The 19,205-nt window shown below is 40.8% G+C and overlaps 2 protein-coding genes across 2 annotated transcripts; both read left to right on the forward strand.

Annotated features, from left to right (window-relative positions):
- The first annotated feature begins 1,173 nt into the window (after positions 1-1,173).
- S100A5 (S100 calcium binding protein A5) lies at positions 1,174-7,727 on the forward strand. Its single transcript, XM_051991961.1, has 3 exons — positions 1,174-1,224; positions 4,163-4,319; positions 6,074-7,727. Exons 2-3 carry the CDS (start codon positions 4,182-4,184, stop codon positions 6,215-6,217), a joined length of 282 nt encoding a protein of 93 aa, XP_051847921.1. The 5' UTR covers positions 1,174-1,224; positions 4,163-4,181; the 3' UTR covers positions 6,218-7,727.
- Positions 7,728-16,083: 8,356 nt separating this feature from the next.
- Positions 16,084-18,160, forward strand: S100A6 (S100 calcium binding protein A6). The gene is made up of 3 exons (XM_051994041.1): positions 16,084-16,196; positions 17,220-17,381; positions 17,907-18,160. The coding sequence occupies exons 2-3, from the start codon at positions 17,244-17,246 to the stop codon at positions 18,042-18,044; spliced, it is 276 nt and encodes a 91-aa protein (XP_051850001.1). The 5' UTR covers positions 16,084-16,196; positions 17,220-17,243; the 3' UTR covers positions 18,045-18,160.
- Positions 18,161-19,205: the final 1,045 nt, after the last annotated feature.

A 19,205-nucleotide genomic window follows, 5' to 3' on the forward strand; every position in this document is an offset into this window, starting at 1 on the left:
TCCTCTAATTTATTTATAATCTCATTCTTTATGGACCCATTTTGATCTTATCTTGGTATACGGTGTTAAGTGTGGGTCCATGTTGACATTTCTTTCAATAAAGTTATGGTAGGATTATGAAAAAAAAAATCACCCCCCATATATTTTGGAAAGTTTCAGTTCTGTGATCATTCTTCAATGTATCAATCAGACCCTTATCAGTCATCCTTTACACGTAAATCCATATCCTGTCCCATTTCAAGTTCTATGTGTTTTCAAAAGATATGGAAATAATAATGCATTTCTGTTGTGTTTTAGATTTAGAGAACACTATATTTGGAGTCAGAAAACTTGACTTATGATTTCCTATCTGTATGATCTTGGACAAACCATCTTACTTGTGTGGGCTTCATGATCCAGTGAATAAAGTGCTAGGATTAGAATTTGGAAAACTCCTCTTCCTGAGTTCAAATACAACCTCAGAGACTTTCTAGCTGGGTGATCCTGGGCTAGTCACTTAATTCTATTTGCCTTAGTTTCTTCATCTGTAAAATAATCTAAAGAAGCAAATGGCACACCCCTGCAGTATCTTTGCCAAGAAAATCCCAAAGGGGGACACTTGGACACAAGTTGGAGAATGACTGAACAACTACAACAAAATGAAAGGATTGTTCTAAGTTACCTTAGCAATCTGTTCCTACTCTAAAATCTATGCTTCTATTATTCTGAGACAATTCTATCAGGTAAACGGTGCAAACATTACTTTTCCCCATTTTGCAGATCAGAAAACAGATGCTTGAAGAGATCACAAGATCATGGGATTGAAGATACAGAATTGTAAAATCCACATGGCTAGTAACTACCAATGCCAGGATTCCAACCAGCATCTATACCTGACATCAGATTAAACCCTTTCCTCCAGTAAACTATGATGCTCCTTCTGTGACTCACAGTGATTGAACTCAGGAGAGAAATGCTGTTTAATACCCAATAGGGAAAATGCCAGTCAGAGCCCAATCTCTTCTTTCTACCCAGCTTGTAAACAAAGAAAAAACCATGGGGTCCTTGGTTCCTCTTCCCAGGAGACCTCCGCCTGAGCCTTTCCATGTCTCCTTCCCCTTCTCATTGGTCCTTTTTCATCCTGGGCTCCCTGGAGTTTAAAGAGAGATAATAAAGCTGGAGAGTAAGCAGGGATTCTATTTCTTCCCATCTCCTCAGATTTACTGATCGATTTGGCTTAATTGGGTGAGTCTTCACTTGGCATGTTCAGCTTGGTTATATGGAGGGCAGGAGTTTTTTCTCGGAAACACACAGTATGGAGAGTTACTTTTCAGGGGATGGAAGGCTAGGGGCAGCAAACTCTGCTTAGTGGTAAAAAGAACTCGGATTGGAATCAAGAATCATTTGAGACTCTGGTAATTAGTAGAATGGTGACCCTGGGAAATTAGCTTTTCTGAACCTCATTTGCAAAATGGACATAGTCCATTGCTAAACCCCAAAGTTTTACAAAAACATTGAGGCCCAAAAAAGTGAAGTGAGTTCAGTAACTAAGATTACATAGCTAATTAGCACTAGATCTGCGCCAAGACCAGCTGAGAAAGATTTAGGAGAAAAGGGGAGTATTGGAGATGAAGATGGTGAAGAAACGAAGAAGAGGGAGCCAGGTAGGGACAAATTGGATATAGGAAGGGTCTTTTTTGAGAGTGCCAGTACAAGGGGAAACTCTCCCTCCTGTAACCCCAGGCAGCCTGCTATTCTAGCTCATTGACTCAGCTTCTTTGGGGAAATCACCTCAGTTCCTGTATGATTATTACCCTTACCTCCCTAGAGGGGAAGTGATTTTCAAGCCTGAGCCATAGCAACTAGACATACCCTTTGCTTTCTCCTTCTCTAGGGTTTGATTTGCTTTTCCCTTGGCCCAAGATGACGGAATCAGGGGCCTCCACCTCTTCAAGAGAAGCCAGGCTTCTCCTGGAGAAGCCATTCCCCTTCTTGCAAATAATCTTTCTGTGGGGATTTCACCTAATACTTTGTTTTGCAACTTTCTGATATGCCTGCATATTATACTGCATAGTCTAGTTATCTGTTTGGGTCATAGGCTCCTGTTAAATATCTTCCTGAGCATCAGGATAGCATAGAGTTCTGCATATTTTTTGCCTGTTTGTTTTTTGGTCTGGGCCAGTGATTTCATCTATGTGGAGAACAAGTCCCTTCAACAAGCAAATCAGCAACTTCTCTTGTTGCTTGTAGCATTAAATTGGGATTTTTTTTTTTGTTGTTGTTTAGATCTGACTTTATTTGTGTTAAAAGTGTTTTATAATTGTGTTTACATAGTTCCTGAGTTTCTCTTGGCAGGTAAAATCTTCAGTACTTTATATTGTCTTTATTTTATTTTATTTTTAACTTCTAAATATTTTGTATTTCCCAGATGCATATAAAACAATATTTAAAATATTTATTTTTAAAACTTTGAGTTCTAGATTCACTCCTTTCCTCCTTCCCCACTGCTCTCCCTCCGTTGAGAAGGCACATGTAAATTATGCAAAACATTTCTATAAGTCATGCTGTGAAAGAAAACATAGATTTCCCTTCACCCTCCAAAAACCCTCCACAAAAATAAAGTAACAAAAAAAGAGTATCCTTCAATCTGTATTCTGACACAATCAGTTCTTTCTTTGAGTATGGTCAGCATTTTTCATCATAAGTCCTTCAAAGTAGTCTTGGATCATTGTATTGCTGAGAATAGCAAAGGCATTCACAGCTTATCATCCCACAACATTGCTATTATTTTGTACACAGTACATTTCACTTTGCATGAGCTCATGGAGGACTTTCCAAATACTTCTGAGTGCGTCCTGCTCATTTCATATAGAACAAAAATATTTTATCATAATCCCATATAATAATTTATTCAGCCATTCCCCAATTGATGAGCATCCCTTCAATTTCCAATTCTTTACCCTGAGCTATAAATTTTTGTACATTTAGGTCTTTTTCCTTTTTTTTTTTTTTTTAAAGGGTATGATTATATAACCCTTTGGGCATAGATCATCTCTTTTGTTCATTTAACAATTGGAGAATGGTAGTGAAAGAATGTTTTTTATTATAGCTTTTTATTGACAAAACATATGTATGGGTAATTTTCCAACATTGACTCTTGCAAAAACTTCTGTTCCAACTTTCCCCCTCCTTCCCTCCACCCCTCCCCTAGATGGCAGGTAGTCCCATACATGTTAAATATGTTAAAATATATGTTAAATACAACATATATACACACATATTTATACAGTTATCTTGCACAAGAAAAAATCAGATTTAGAAAGAAGATAAAAATAACCTGAGAAGAAAAACAAAAAGCAAGCAAACAATAACAGAAGGAGTTGTTGTCCACACTTACTTCCCATAGTTCTTTTGCTGGGTGTAGCTGGTTCTGTTCATTACTGATCAATTGAAACTGATTTGGATCATCTCATTGTTGAAGAGAGCCACTTCCATCATCCTCATATAGTATTGTTGTGGAAGTGTAGAATGATCTCCTTGTTCTGCTCATTTCATTTAGCATCAGTTCATGTAAGTCTCTCCAAGCCTCTTTGTATTCATCCTGCCAGTCATTTCTTACAGAACAATAATATTCCATAACATTCATATACCACAATTTACTCAGCAATTCTCTAGTTGATGGACATCCATTCAATGTCCAATTTCTAGCCATTATGAAAAGGGATGCAACAAACATTTCTGGGTAGTGAAGGAATTTTTAAGCCTTTTTTTTTTTTTTTGGTAGTGTGGCCCTCCCAACTCTTTGACAGCAATCTGGTGGTCTTTGGTCTTTTTCTCAAGCTCATGTCATTAAATGCATAAAATCTAATACATAAAATTACAAAGGAAACTAGTTATTTTAAGTTAGAGACCATTCCAGGTCTCCTCCACCCACCCTCCTATCAAAAGATAATATATCCCAGGTGGGAGATTGCACACTCCTTTGTCAAACTGCTTCAGTTTTTTCACAGTCCTTGAAGTTGGGGAGTTCTATTTTATATCTATCTTTCTCCAGTCTACTCTGTTACAACTGAATGTGTGTGTGTGTGTGTGAATGTATATGGAGAAAGTTTCAATCTGGGTTTAGCTTAAATCCTTTAGAATTGTGTTCTTTCCTCATATCTCTTTTCTCTTTGTTCTTTAGATCTAAAAGTCTTGTTGAAATGGAAACTCCTCTTGAGAAGGCCCTGACCACCATGGTCACCACTTTCCACAAATATTCGGGAAGGGAAGGCAGCAAATTGACCTTGAGCAGGAGAGAATTGAAGGAGCTGATTAAGAAAGAGCTTAGCTTGGGGGAGGTGAGTATTTTTTTATCTCAAATGAGCTTATGTATGAAGACCTGTGAGGAGACACAAATACTACTTTGTAGTTGTAAACTATTATTATTCTCCTGCCATCCATTTCTTTAGATGGTCTAAAAATTTCTACTCTTAACAGATTCAACAATGATTTTCAAGACAATTCATCCACTTTGGACAGTACCACGTCCTGAATCCAAGAGGGGAAACTTCAGTAGAAGAAGAGATAAGATTTAGTTCTGAGGGGTCTCTTAGTTTGATGAGAAGAGACTCAGTCTCTCTTTTTAAGGGATTCCCAGTCTAATAGTTGTGATATGGAGGAAGGTTGTGGATAGTCCTTGAGTTCAAGGACTTTTCTCTCTGATTAGATAGACACAGGGAGCTTCTATTTTGAAGGGAAACATTGTTGCTACCTTCTGGGAACACTATCTTATAGGAGGATACATGATACAACTTTAGACCTCAGAAAGAGACACAAAAACAAAAAGATAAATACAAATGCATCTTTGCCAGGGTGAGGAGGAGGGGATTCAGAGGAACAGACTGGGTGGGAGCAGGTGAGCAAGGGAATGTTTTTTAGAGAACAGTATGATGTAGTATTGGGAAGAAGATGGACAGTGCTGGGGACAGATTTGGCAGGTTTTGGGAGGTCATGGGAAATGAAGGGGAAGAAGACATTATGGGTGGGAGGGAGGAGAGAAGGAAGAATCAGTCTAGGAGAAGCTTTGGAACTCTATTTCTTTTTTCAAATTACAAAAAGGACAGAATAAGGAAGAGTTTACTTGAGGAAGTTGATTCAGTGTGTGTGGTGTGTGTGTGTGTGTGTGTATGTATGTGTGTGTGTGTGTGTGTGTGTGTGTGTGCAGGTAAGTGACAGTAGTGATGTAGTATGGAAGACATTGAGCCTCTTTTCTAAATCCCTTTAAAAATTTTACTTTAGGATCCTTTGGTATTACATTTTTTCCTACAATAATCTATTCTCCCCTTCTCAGAAGGCACCATTTCTAAGAAAACAAGGAGGATGAGCTCTGAGATCCTTTCTAACCTTAGGTCTATATTCCTAAGATTGATGTGTTTGCTTCTCTCCCAGTCCTTATGGCTTCCTGGCTGTATCCTCCTTACCTTTTCTGTCTTCTAGGAATATTGGGGAGGTGGGATGTCTGATAATAGAGTCATCTCTTGTCCTTCTGACATAGGTGGCCCAGGCCCAAGCTTTTCCTTAGTTCCACTGTACTATTCTCAGACCCTCCAAACTCACCCACATTGGATATATAAGCATTTATTTATTCACATTAAAAGAGTGGAAATCAGCATGATATAATGTCTCATCTGGTATAGTGCAAAGGATTCTAAGTTTAAAGTCACAGAATTTGAATTCAAAACCTGGCTCTGTTACTTATTACCTAAGTAAACTCAGGCAAGTCTCTTAAATTTTCTGCATCTCAGTTTCATCTTCTGTCAAATGAGGGAATTAGATTAGATGGCCTCTTTTAAAAACTTGTTCTCTTCTGGTGCTAGGTCTGTAGAACAGATCCTTTCTATTGGGTAGTAGAATGCAATTTATGTTTTTTTTTAAAGGGGGTAGACTAGTATTTTTGAATTGGCTTTGCCTTCGGTGAACAATAAATGCTTGTGGGAGAGAGGGTAAAGCTGGAACCTGGAGATGGGAATAGAGTGTGTGTGTGGGGGGGGAGAGAAATAGAGAGAGTGGGGGAGGTCTAAATTCTCTATCATCACTTTCTGTTCCCACTTAGAAAATGCAGGAAAGTGGCATCGATGAACTGATGAAAAGCCTGGACAAGAACAGTGATCAGGAGATTGACTTCAAGGAATATTCTGTGTTCCTGACCACACTGTGTATGGCCTACAATGATTTCTTCTTGGAAGAAAATAAATAAACAAGTGAATGATGGGTCACTGCACTGAGGATAACCTTCCCAGTGCAGTCTCTTTCCCTTTATTGGGACCTTCACTCCCATTCCATTCCTCCCCAGTTATTGATAATAACTAACAAATCCTCCAGATCTATGTTACCTAGAGGTAGTTGATGTTTACCTTTTCTTTTTCCCTGTAGGGTACACCCTAATCTTCTCTGCCTATATTCTTTCTTTCTTTCTCTTTATTTCTTTCCTACTTCCTCCTTTCCTTTTCTCTCTCCTCCCTTCCTTTTTCCATTTCTCACTTCTTCCCTCCATTTGTCTCATCTTTCCTTACTGTCTGGACCTGTGATCTTATGGGTATATCAAATGCAGATCAGCAATTTACCTGTAATTTAGAATTGTAAGGAGCTATCTAGAATTCTAAGAGGTTGTGACTTTCCTAAAAAATTGACTGGCATGTGAGAGGAAGGATTTGAAACTAGTGCAGTAAAACCCAGAATTGTAAAGCCAACCCTCTCTATCCACTAAACTATACTTTTTCTCTTGCTATCATTATTTTTGAAAATATTCATTGATTTTTTTCACCCCTTGTCACTTGCCAATGTTTCGTCTTCTTCACTTCTGTATAATCCTGCCTATTAAATGGTTAATTAATTTATTTAATATTTTATTTTCCCCCAGTTGCATGCTATCATCCATATTAAAAAAGGAAACAATTAAGAAAACAAAACAACACATTTATCCACCATCACTTTTCATTGTTTCTCCTTTACTCCTGTATAATTCTCCCTATTAAATGATTAAATTATTTATTTAGCATTTTATTTTTCCTCAATTACATGTTATTCCATATTAAAAAAAAGAGACATGGTTAAGGAAGCAAAGCAACACATTGGCAAGGACTGACAATATTTTGCCTTATTCTATCAAACAATCAATAATCATTTATTAAGTGCCTACTCTGTGCTACGCTCCTTATACCTCTATACTCCTATAGTCCGAGCAGTCCATTGTATAAGAAAGGATGCTTGTTTCGTCATCTAGAAAAGTGCCTTTCAACCTCCCTTTCCAGAAGCAATTCCTTCTCTTTTTCCTTCCTGTATATGATAATAAAAGTTTTTTTTACTTCAAGACATTGTGGGTGATTGTGACCGAAGAGAAGGAGGCAGGCACTCAGGGCACAGATCTTGAAGGAGAAGGAGGAGGGAAATGTTCCTCAGTAACATTGCTTCAACTTTTAAAGGTTGTGAAGTTTCACTTCTATAAGTGTGGATACTTGGGTGCATTGCAATTCCTAATTCTTACTGGAGAGTCTTCAAGAGCTTCTGTGACTTCGTAGCCACTCTGATCCACTCCTAGTGTAGAGCAGAAATTCCTTGAGGTCAAAAATTTTCCATTTCTCATTTTTATATATGTCCCAACACCTAGCACCTTGCTTGATATATAAGATCATATATTTGAGAATAGGGAAGGCCTTCTTAAGTTCATATCCAGTGTTCTATCCATTGTCCTGAGACATGATAGTCTCTTAATAAATGTGTGATTAATTAAATTGATCAGTACTTTCTTTTTTTTTCTCATTTTATTTTTCCAAATACATGTAAAGATAGTTTTCAACATTCATTTTTTGTAAGAATTTGTTTTACAAATTTTTTCCCTCCCTCCTTTAATATTCCCCACCCCCAAATAGCAAGCAATCTAACATAAGTTAAATATGTGTAATCCTTTTAAACATATTTGTCATATTATACAAGAAAAATCATACCAAAAGGGAAAGAATTAGGTGAAAGAAAAAAAAAAAACCAACCACCCCCCCCCCAAAAAAAAAAAAGGTAAAAATATCATGCTTCAATCTATATTGAGTCTCCATAGTTCTCTCTCTGGATATGGATGGCATTTTCCATCCCAAGTCTTTTTTTTTTTTTAATACTATTTTATTTTTCAAAGTACATGCAAAAATAATTTTTAACATTCGTTATTACAAAACCTTGTGTTCCAAAATTTACTCCCTCACTTCTCCCCATTCCCCTCTCCAAGACAGCAAGTAATCCAATACAGGTTAAACATATGCAGTTCATTGAAACATATTTCCATATTTGTCATGCTGCACAAGAAAAATCAGATCAAAAAAGAAAAAAAAAAGAAAGAAAAAACCACAAGCAAGTAAAGAAGAACAAGAAAAAGGTAAAAATACTATGTTTTGATCTATATTCAGCCTAATCTCATCATCCTCTCTCTGAATGCAGATGGCTCTGTCCATCACAAGTCTGTTGTAATAGCTGAGAAGAGCCAATTCTATCACAGTTGATTATCACAGTCTTATTGTTATCATGTACAATATTATCTTGGTTCTGCTTGCTCCATTCAGCATCAGTTTGTATAAGTCTTTCCAGGCTTTTCTGAAATTATCTTGTTGAGATGTAAGATACTCCAACAATGTTAGGGTCCCCAAGTTGGTATTGCAGATATGGCAAAAATAATTCACAAACTCAGTTTGTCTCCAAGTTAAGGAGCAAAGATTTATTACACTGCTAACAGTGAGCTAAATTCCAAAAGAAGTTAGCAAAGAACCAGGAGTAAGAAGATAAATTTATAGGGAAAAAAGTTTAAAAGATCAGGTGCTTTATATCACTGATATGTTAATTTTATGACTTAGTGGTAGAATTGAGGAGTAATCTTAGAGGTAGAGTTGTCTCATTATTGTTTCAGAAACTTTGTTATTACTGCTCAACAGATTGTTTTCTGGCAGCCAGCATTGTTTGTCAACAAAAACCAAAAGTAATTTTAAGCCCCTGCAAGGCACACGTGTAAGATCTATCTGCCAGTCCTCCCCTGGGTATGTATCCCTCCACTGGATGGGCTTCAGGAAGAGTGGGGTTAACAGTCCCTTCAGGATTTACAAACTGGGCAGATCTGGATTCTTGTCTAATTGTTTCTCCCAGCTTGTGACCAGTGAAAATAGGTTTCACAAGGGATTGGAAGGCATCCTTTCCCAAGGGAATAGCCTGGTGAGGCCAAAGAGAAGTTTCCACTAGCTTGCCTCTGGGATTAGAAGCTGGCCTGAGGGTGTTTGAAACTATTCAGAAGGAGAAAAGGCCCGTTCCTGGGAACTACATAAAGGAGTATAGGAGTATGGGGGTTGGGGAATCAAAGGTGCCATGGTTAAGGGCAAATGGGCAGCAGCATGGCCAGCTGAATCTGCAAGCTTGTTTCCCTTGGCCTGAAGTGAATTCCCTCTCTGGTAGCCTTTACAAAACACAACAAACATCTCTAAGTCCATGGACAGTTTGCAGTAATTGTAGAATTTCCCCTGTATACTTAATGGGGAAATGTTTGGCTGTCAAAAATCTTCTTTCCTTCCATATAACTCTGTGAGCATTCAAAACATCAAAGGCATATTTGGAGTCAGTATAGATGTTCACTCTCATTTCTTTCCCCAGTTCTAAAGCTCTTGTGAGGGCAATGAGTTTGGACCTCTGAGCAGAGATTTGGGAATGGGGAGTGGTTCAGCCTCCAAGGTCCTATTGAGGCTCACCCCAGAGTAACCTGCCTTTCTTTCCCCATCAAGAAAACTGGACTTATCAGTAAATCATTCACTATCTTGGTTGTCAAGAGGAGTATTCCTCAAGTCAGGATGACTGGAATAGACAGAATCCACAGCTTCCTCACAATTGTGAATAATGTCACCTGACTCAGTGCTGTCAGGGAGTAGGGTGGTAGGGTTGAGAGTGTGGTACACCCAGAGAGTCAAAAAGGGGTTGTCTAACAGGAGAGCCTAATATCTGTAAGCCTCTTATCAGCAAGTCACCCACGGTAACCTTTGGCTTCCAAAATGCTCTGAACCCAGTGTGGAGTTAGAACCTCCAGTAGATGAGTTTGGAGGCTTCCTTAGTTAAAAGCACAGTCCTTGCTCCAAGACAAGAAGGTCACCCCATGACAGTGAGTCAAGTTTCTTCGAGAAGTAAGCAATGGGCCTGGGATACTGCACAAGATCCTGAGTTAAGACCCCATGGACCTGATCCCATTGTTCATCAATATATAGAGTAAAAGGCTTTTTAAAATTAGGCAGGTGGGGCAGAGGTCAGTTTAGCTTTTAGAGTCTTAAAAACCTTGGTCTGATCAAGGTCCCAGTCAAGGGGAAGAGTGTAGGGTCTTGAATAAAATCATAGAGGGGTTTGGCAATAATCCCAAAGTCAGGTATCCAGATTCTACAAAATCCAGCCATGCCCAGGAAAGTATGCAGCTGTTTCTTTAAGGCAGGTCCAGGGAATGACAAGATTGCCTGTTTCCTCTCCAATGAGAGCAAATGAGAAGTGAGAGTTAATTCATGGCCCAAATAATTAATAGGCAATTTGAGCCTTAGGCAAAGATATTTTATAACCTCTGGAACCCAGAAAGTTAAGGGTTTTTGTGGCAGGAGCCAGAGAAGTCTCCTGGGTTGGTCTGCAGATCAGGATGTCATCAACATACTGGATGACAGTATGGATACCAGTAAGCAGCTCCAGGTATCTTAAATCTTAAGCTAGTGCCTGTCCAAATAAGTTGGGGCTGCCTTGGAAACCCTGAGTATAGGAGTGTCCATGTTAATTGGTTAGGTTACCCCAAATTTGCCCATTCAAAGGCAAAAAGGAATTGTGAGTTTTTACACAGTGGTATACAAAAGAAAGTATCTTTAAGATCTAAAGTAGAAAACCATTGTGTGTCCCTTGGGATCTGAGTCAGGATAGTATAGGGACTGGGCATAATGGGATGAATAAGAATAATGCCTCATTAACAGCTCTGAGGTCCTGTACCCAATTTGGTTTCCTAATGGGGAGAATAGAAATATTACAGGGAGAGAGTGGCAAGGAACCAAAAACTTGTGCTTAAGAATTTTTTCAATCGGGGTTGCCATCACTCTCTGGCCTCTAGCTTCATTGGGTACTGGCGCCTGTGAGGGAACACGCTGAGATCCCATAGGCACACTAAAGCTGGAGTGGAATGAGTAACCCTGCTGGGGATTCCTTGGCCCCAGACAGAGGAATCTACTTCATCCCAGATTTCAAATGGTTTAAGAGAGGACTTTAAGAGAAGCACAAAAATGTACCCGGAGGTCAGAGAAGAGAAAATTGGGTTCCCATTTTCACCATCAAGTCATGTCCCAACAAGGGAGCAAGATAAGAGAAGGTAAGAAAAGAGTATTTGAATAACAGGTCACCAAACTGGCAAGGTAGAGGGAAGGTCTCAAAACAATTCCTAAGTTTTCCTTCAATTCCCATCACCCTATGAGGGGAAGGGTGGGTGTGGCCAAGAATGCTCAGGTAGGACAGAATATGAGGCTCCCAGAAAGTCAAAGAAATTCAATGGATTTGCCTGCCATGTCCAAAGTGATCCTGGGTTTGGCCATGGTGATGGAGTAAGGGGGAATCTAGCCAAATCCAGAGCACCATGATGAGGAGAAAGGAGGACAGGGTATTGGGAAGAGGCAGCTTGACCACTTTGTGGGCAGTATCTCTTCCAGTGTCCCTTCTGTTTGAACTTAGGGTGCAGCCCTGAGGGGGTTTCTCTGAGGAAAGTTATGAGACTAATGGCCCTGACTGTAGCATCTGAAGCAAGAACCCCCAGGGTTCCTGGATATGCCAGCAGCTAAAAATTGAGCCTGTTCTCTGTTCCTAGCCCTAGCTTTGTGGTCCTGATCTTCTGTTGTAGCTCAGTCCAACGGTTGTTTTCAACAATTGTGTCTGGGGAGTTTGAGGATTCATGGCTAGATTCCAAATGTCTGGGGTAGACTGACTAATAAAATGTATGCTGAACATAGTGGTCCCCTCTGAAGTGGTGGGTCTAGGTTAGTGTATTTTATTAGGGCCTCTACAAGGTGCCCCTGAAAGAAGGCAGGATTGTCTTTAGCGCCTTGTGTAACTTCTTTAAGTTTTTCATAATTAATCTGCTTCTTAATTCCCTTTTTCATGCCTTCAGTGAGGCAGACTAGAAAATGATCCCTTCTCTCTCTCTATCTCTGCTTCCCTCCTGGTAATCCCACTGGGGGTTTAAATTGGGACAGCAGTAGTCCCTACAGTGTATCTGACCAGAGGAGGAGGAAGACTCAGCCATATCAATCCCAAAGTTCTGGGTTAAATTCCAGATTCTCTTTTTTTTTTCTCTATGATAAAGCAAGAGGAAATAATGATATTTACATCTCCCCAGGTAAAATCAAATTGGAGGGAGACGGCTTTCCCTAATATATTTAGTGGGATCCTCTGAGTAATAGCCAAGTTTTCTTTAATCTGGGAAAGGACTGACATTGAAAAAGGCACAGCACCCTGAGTGTTCCACCTGGAGAATCTGCTAATTATCTTAATGGGCAGAGTTTAGGAAGGGTGGTTGAATCAGAGGATCCTGAGGGAGAGAAAAAGGGGTCCGGCTCCTTGTATGGGAGGGACTGAGGATTGGGAGGCAGGGAGGTTTCAGAATTCAGCTCTGAGAGGTGAGGGTACAGGGGATCCATGGAAAGGGGATTGAGTTGAAGAAACATTGCTGAATCTTGATAAGGGAATGGTCCTGGAAGGAATTTTTGGGTCTTCTGATAAGGACTGAATGAGGGGACAGACGGTGGATTCTGTGTCCCTAGAGAAATAGAAAGGAAGGAGTCATTTAGGAGGTCAGTGTCTACTTTCGATTCTCCTCTACCAGTAGCATTCTACAGTATTGTCTTAATTTAGAATCTTGGACAAGGCCATAGAGACTTGGATATGTGGAGCTTCAGATCATTTGCCTTGTCTGAGGCAAAACAAATCAAAATGTAATAATTAATGGACCCATTAATGGGCCATTTTTCTTGGTCCTCTAAGGTATACTGAGGTCAGGCAATATTGCAAGAGGAAATAAGTATCTTAATTTTAAGATCTTTTAGACCTAATTTGTCTCTATTTTTAAAGAGACAGCCTAAGTGAGAATCCTTAGGGATAGAGATGGATTATGTCATCTTTGCCACAAGCCTTAGAATTCCTAGCCCTAAAACATCTCATCTCCTTGGGGTCCCAAGCAGGGTAAAAAAGTGTCAAATGTTCCGTAGCCAGAAGGGAACTATACCAAGAATTGCAAGAATTTCCAAGTTCAGCTATCCCCAGTCAAGGAAAGTTTGTTGAGTGTGGAGCTCACTGATCCAACTTGACAAGTCTTCCTAGTTGCTTGGAGAGTCTCAGCTACAGGATAGGGGTGAAAAGGGACTTACCTTAACAAAGAGGACGTAAAATTCGGGCCACCAAATATTGAGGTGCAAGACATCCCAACAATGTCAGGTCCCCATGTTGTTGTGGGTATGGGGAAACAATTCGCAAATTCAATTTGTCTCCAAACTAAGGGGCAAAGATTTATTATACTGCTGACAGTAAGCTATGTTCCAAAAGAAGTTAGCAAAGAATTAGGAGAAAGAAGATAAATTTATAAAGGGAAAAATTTAGACAGATTGCATGCTTCATGTAATTTATCTGCTAATTTTATGGCTTAGAGATAGAATGGAATTGTAATCTTAGAGATAGAGTTGAGGAGTGCTCTGGTATGTACCTCATTATTGTCTCAGAAACTTTATTACTGGCCAGCAGATTGCTATCTGATAGCCGGCACTGTTTGTGGAATTATAGCACTCAGAATTATACCAGGTATAAGACCAGGTAGTCTTAGGGTTAATGCTATATCCTTCCTAGGAGATACACCACACAAAGTCTGCTTATTATTTCTTAAAGAACAATAACATTCCATTATATTATATATCATAACTTATTCAGCTATTCTCCAACTAATGGGTATCTACTCAGTTTACAATTCTTTGCTGCTACAAACCAAAAGAGCTACCAAAAGAGCTGCTACAAACCTTTTTACACATGTTGACCAGTATTTTCAAAGACAGTTCAGTTCAACAGATATTTACTAAATGAAATAGTACTTTATGTTTAGGGAGCTGGGAGATATTACATGATCACAGTACTGAAAGTTTAAAGCTGGGCTATATGTTGGGTAAGCAAAGATTTGAAAGCAAAAATGATATGGCCCCTTATCCTCAAGGAATTTAGATACTATTGGAACCACACAAGTTAGTAAATATAAGGAAATTTAAGAAGGGAGAAAGCCCTGACAATTTGAAGGAAGGGCAGGTGGATCTCAGGGGAAGTCTCTTAACTAGATACCAACTGGAGCCTCATAATAAGCTTGTGAGGTAGAGATTGTAAGGTCCTTGAGGTCAGGGACTGAAATTTGCTTCTTTTTGCACAATAAATATTTGTGGAATTAAATCACAAGGAATCAATATTAATTATCAATATTTATATCATTCACAGCCTGGAGACGTCTACTCTTCTTATAGACCACAGTGGGAGGTTGTTATATCTAGGCTTTCATCAACCCTGTCATATGATGACCATATTTTAAGAAACTTTGTTCTAGAGTTGAAAATCAAACCAGTCTCTTCTGATTTCAGGCCTAGTGCTCTCTCTATACCCCACAAAGATCAGGACATCTGAATTTTTATTCCACTTCTTCCTTCTTACACTCCCCTCCTGCTTCTGTTGAATCCCTATGCTAGTTACCTAACTCCAAAAACCCTAGTTATCATTTTCTATGAAAGGAGGAGACCAGTTCTAGTTCTGCAGACCCAAGCTCTCAAAGAAAACAGGAAAATGAAGAGGAATCAGAGGGTAAAGTTCCTTGAAATGAAATGTGGCATGGGAAATCCTCCTATAATTATAATGGGGTATGCTGTCACGATTATGGTTATAATTATAATATGGTTTTTTCACATACACAGTGCATCTACTCCTGGTCAAAGTCTGTCTTCAGGGCCTATTCCCTTATATATTATATTATATTATAGCCCCACCCTCCCATTTCTAGCGCCTCTGGTTATATCCATCAATTAGGTCCCTTTTCAAAGATGCCCAGTGTCTTGCTATTACCCCTTCTCACTTCCCACATTTGCTAGCTTAACCTCTATGAACTCTGGGTCAGTGGGCTCTTTTGTGGAAAACACTCTGCAAATCTTAAAACACAATAGAAATTAGTTGTTGCTGTTATGATTGTTATTATCTACCTCATCTCACCCCTAGCCCTTCCTTCTCCACCCCCACAAAAAAAAAAAAAAGAAGCCTGGCTCTCAGGAAATATTTTGACATATTCAGCTATGGTCAAATGTCTAAAAGGCTTAACATCTTACTCCTACAAGCGATATCAGGCAGGGAACAAAGTCTTAAGTCAAAAGTCTAATGGTGGAATATCTGAGGATAAGGTGGTCGGTTTCTTTTGATTAGGATCTTTTCCCAAGGGTCTCTGAAGTCTCACTTAACCTCAAGAAATTCCCATTTGCTAGTATGGCTGAACTCTGAATTCTGTTTTCCTCTAGACACATAAATCCACACGCAGACTTTTCCGGTACACACACTAGGGACACCAAAATCCATGCATATAACACCCACACCCACACATACACTCCCTTCCCCTCTCCCCCCCACGCAAAGACTTGTGTCCAGTGGTCCTATTAGTTGCATCCGTGGTGGAGGGAGATGGGTGGTGGGGTGAAGAGTAGACGTCTCCAGAAAAACACCACCAAGATAGATGGAGAGGAAATAATACGGGTGATTTTCTTTACTCCATTTCACAAGTGGAAAAACTGAGACTTTTAGACAAGACTGCCAGCTCTGCTGGCTCAGCCTGCAGTTCTTGGACGCCCACGGTGATAGCGTTCCACCTTTTCTGCCAGGTGCGAGTTAGAAGGCGCCCGAAGTGCTCTGATGGGAAGCTCAAGCAGGGGAGCGGAGAGCGTAATTACGCAAGGGGCCGAAGGTCTGGCCTAGGATGGGCGTGGTGGAGAGGGCCTTCCCAGGGGCGTGGGGAAGGTGGGGCTTCGGAGGGCCGGCCCGCTATTCCCGAGGGGTGGGGATAGGGGCCCAGCGGCCAGAGGTTGGGCTATAAGAGGGGCTGGACAGTGACCTATCTCATCTCTTTTCGTCTCTGCTTGTCTTTGCTTTCGGTGAGTTATTCTTTCCCTTTCGACTCTGCCCACCATGCTCTCCCTTGACGCCCAGATCACTCCCTGCGCAGGACGTGGCTCTCATCCTCCCCCTGGGTGGGCCCTATGGATTTCTTCCCCCCCTAGCTCAGCCTCTTTGTACTCCTGCGGCAGCTGAGAACTCCTGGGTTGTGAGGTTACATATCCCTTTGGGGAGCCCTGCCCTGTTTATTGATGCCTTGGGGCACGGGAGGAGCAGGGGATAGGGTTCTAGCTCCTGGGATGGGGTAGAGTTGCTCCCAGGGCATGCTTAAAGTAAATTCCTGTGTCTATCTTTTTGGTTTTATGTGCAAAGGTGTGTCTTGCTGGGTGATGAGTGTGTGTAGCAGTGTAACTGTGTAGTGGAAGGAAAATAGAACTTGGGAGTCCAGTCACCTAGCTCTACTACTAACTAATTGTGTGACCTTGGTGGAGTAGGTCTAAGTAGGGATTTGAACTCAAGTCGTCCTGATTCAGGGTGGGTGCTCTATCCACTGAACCACCTAGCTGCCCAAAGGAATTCTCTAAGAGAGCAATCCCCTGAGTTTAAACAATCTTGGAAAAATTTAAAAGTATGTAGTTCTATTTGGGAAGAGGAAATTCAGATAGTGTGTGTGGGCTTGGCTGTGAATTTGGAAGCCGTCAGCTACTGCTCCCTGTCTGACTTCTTCCTCTCTATTTGGGGGACTTCCTTGCTTCCCAGATCATGGTCCCATGGTCAAATCCAAGCCCTCATTTACTAAGTCCGGGATGAAGGAGTCATCCAATCTGCTATCTGGGACTCTTCTCCTTGTCTACCCAATCTGATTTAAGTTTCTGAAAATTCCACCTGAAAAGTCCAAGTCCTGCTAAATTCTCGCCTTTCAAGCTTTTTATTCCAGCACTGGGGTATGAGTCCCAGTGACTGAAAGACCCATCCCCTTGGCCTAGGGCCCGGCCCTGTGAACAATAATTCTTTCACTCTTTCCTCCTCTACTCATTTATCTCTTCCTTTGTGGTTTTCAGTTCCCTAAAGTCTACTTGGCACCTATGGCTTCCATGCTGCATGAAACTATTTGCACCATTATTGGCATCTTCCACAAATATTCAAGCAAGGAGGGTGACAAGAACACCTTAAGCAAGAAGGAATTGAAGGAATTAATCCAGAAGGAACTCTGCCTTGGAGCTGTTAGTATCTCATCCCTGACCCCCATGGCCAGTCCTTTCTTTTCCCTTTTTGATTAAATGCTGGGGCCTCTCTCCTATCCAACTTTTTCTCCTTCTGGAACCCATTTAGGGTGGGGTAGGACTAGATGATGGTAGTGGAGAGCCAATTACATTTTGCCCTTACTTGGTTCTTGGAGGCAGGTAGAAAGGCTGGGATAATTGAAAGTGATGGAAAATTCCCATTATAACTTTTGCTTTCAACCATTTCAGAGATCTAAGATCCTTATTCTTTATTTCCTTAATTAAGAAATTGTGAGTCAAGGGACAAAGTAAAAGAGCTTGGGATTAAAAAAAAAAAAAAGAAATGTGTAAAATGGGGAATGGCTCAGATGATTGACAAACTAGCAACAGTACCTCCTGTTTAGGAGAAGACTATGGGATTGGGGTTCTGGGTTAGATTGAGGATAGTAATAGAGGGAGGGGAACCCCCAAAGGGAAAAGAAGCTCTCCTAATTAGAATTTGGATTTTCCACTCTGCCCTATTAGAAAATTGAAGATGAAGAAATTGCCGAACTGGTGAATGGTCTGGACCGCGACAAAGATCAGGAAGTGAACTTCCAGGAGTTCCTCTCCTTCCTGGGAGCTTTGGCCTTGCTCTATAATGATCTACTGAAAGGAGAATAAAGAGTCTGCAGAGAGGGAAATGGGGGTGGTAGTGCTCCCCTTGTGGCCTAAGCAACCTGCCACAGTAATGGGTGCATGGTGGGGGTTTTGTATAGTAAATAAAGTCTGAACCTGTGTTTTGGTCTCTCTATGATTCTTGATACCTAATATGGTTGCATTTGTTTTCTCACTGATTTACTCTTTGTTCTGTACCTCTTTACTTCTTCTTTTTCTTTTCTCTTTCTCCCTTTCTTCCTCTCTTTCCTTCTCTCTCTTTTTCCTCCCTCCCTCTCTCCTCCCTCTCTCCTTCTCCCTTTTTCCCTCTCCCTTTCTTCCTCTCCTTTTCTCCCTCTCCTTTTCTCCCTTTCCCTCTCTCCCTCTCCCTTTCTCCCTCTTTCCCTCACTTTCCTCCCTTCCTTCCTCCCTCCCTCCCTCCCTCCCTTCTTCCCTTCTTTCCTTCCTCAATGGGATTAAGTGATTTGCCCAGGATCACTTAGGTAGTAGGTGCCTGAGGTCATATTTGAACTGAGTCCTCACTCCTTTGCCACCTAGCTGTACTGGGCCCCTCCCCCCAACATCCTCTCCTTCATTTTTGAATTCTGCCCACTGTCTTTGGTTTCTGTACTATTAGAAGAGCTCCCCAGAATGGGTTACTATTGTAATATAGCTCTATCTGAGAGTAGGGGACTCGGGAAGGAGAAGGCCCTGCTCCCTGGGAGTTTACCATTTAACCATTTACCAATATGCACAGACATATCATTGAGGCAAACTGATTTTTCTAAGAATCTGAGTGGGGCAGGTTTAATCATGGAAGACTTCCTGGGACTGGAGAATTCAGTTTGGACCCGATCCAAGTATATGGGCTGTTGGAGAAGAGGTGGGGTGAGGTCAGGCTGCAGTCAAATGGGGCTGTTGGGAAGGGCTTGTCTCTTAGAATTATAGAATCAGATACCTGCAAGGGACTCCTGAGATCATCTAGGCCAAACCTCTCACTTTTCAGAGGACTGCAAGGTCACTTTTCCTTCTATCCCCAAGTGACTTGTCTAAGATCTTTGTAATTAAGATTCTGATTTTTGAGCTCCGTGACCTCCAGCGTGTGCTCTCTCCTTTCTCACTCCTTCTGAAATTGCTGATTAAGACTTATAAAGAATTGAGATACACAGTCCTGGTCTCTACCCTTGG

Source organism: Antechinus flavipes, chromosome 4 (assembly GCF_016432865.1).
Source record: "Antechinus flavipes isolate AdamAnt ecotype Samford, QLD, Australia chromosome 4, AdamAnt_v2, whole genome shotgun sequence".
Taxonomy (NCBI): Eukaryota; Metazoa; Chordata; class Mammalia; order Dasyuromorphia; family Dasyuridae; genus Antechinus; species Antechinus flavipes.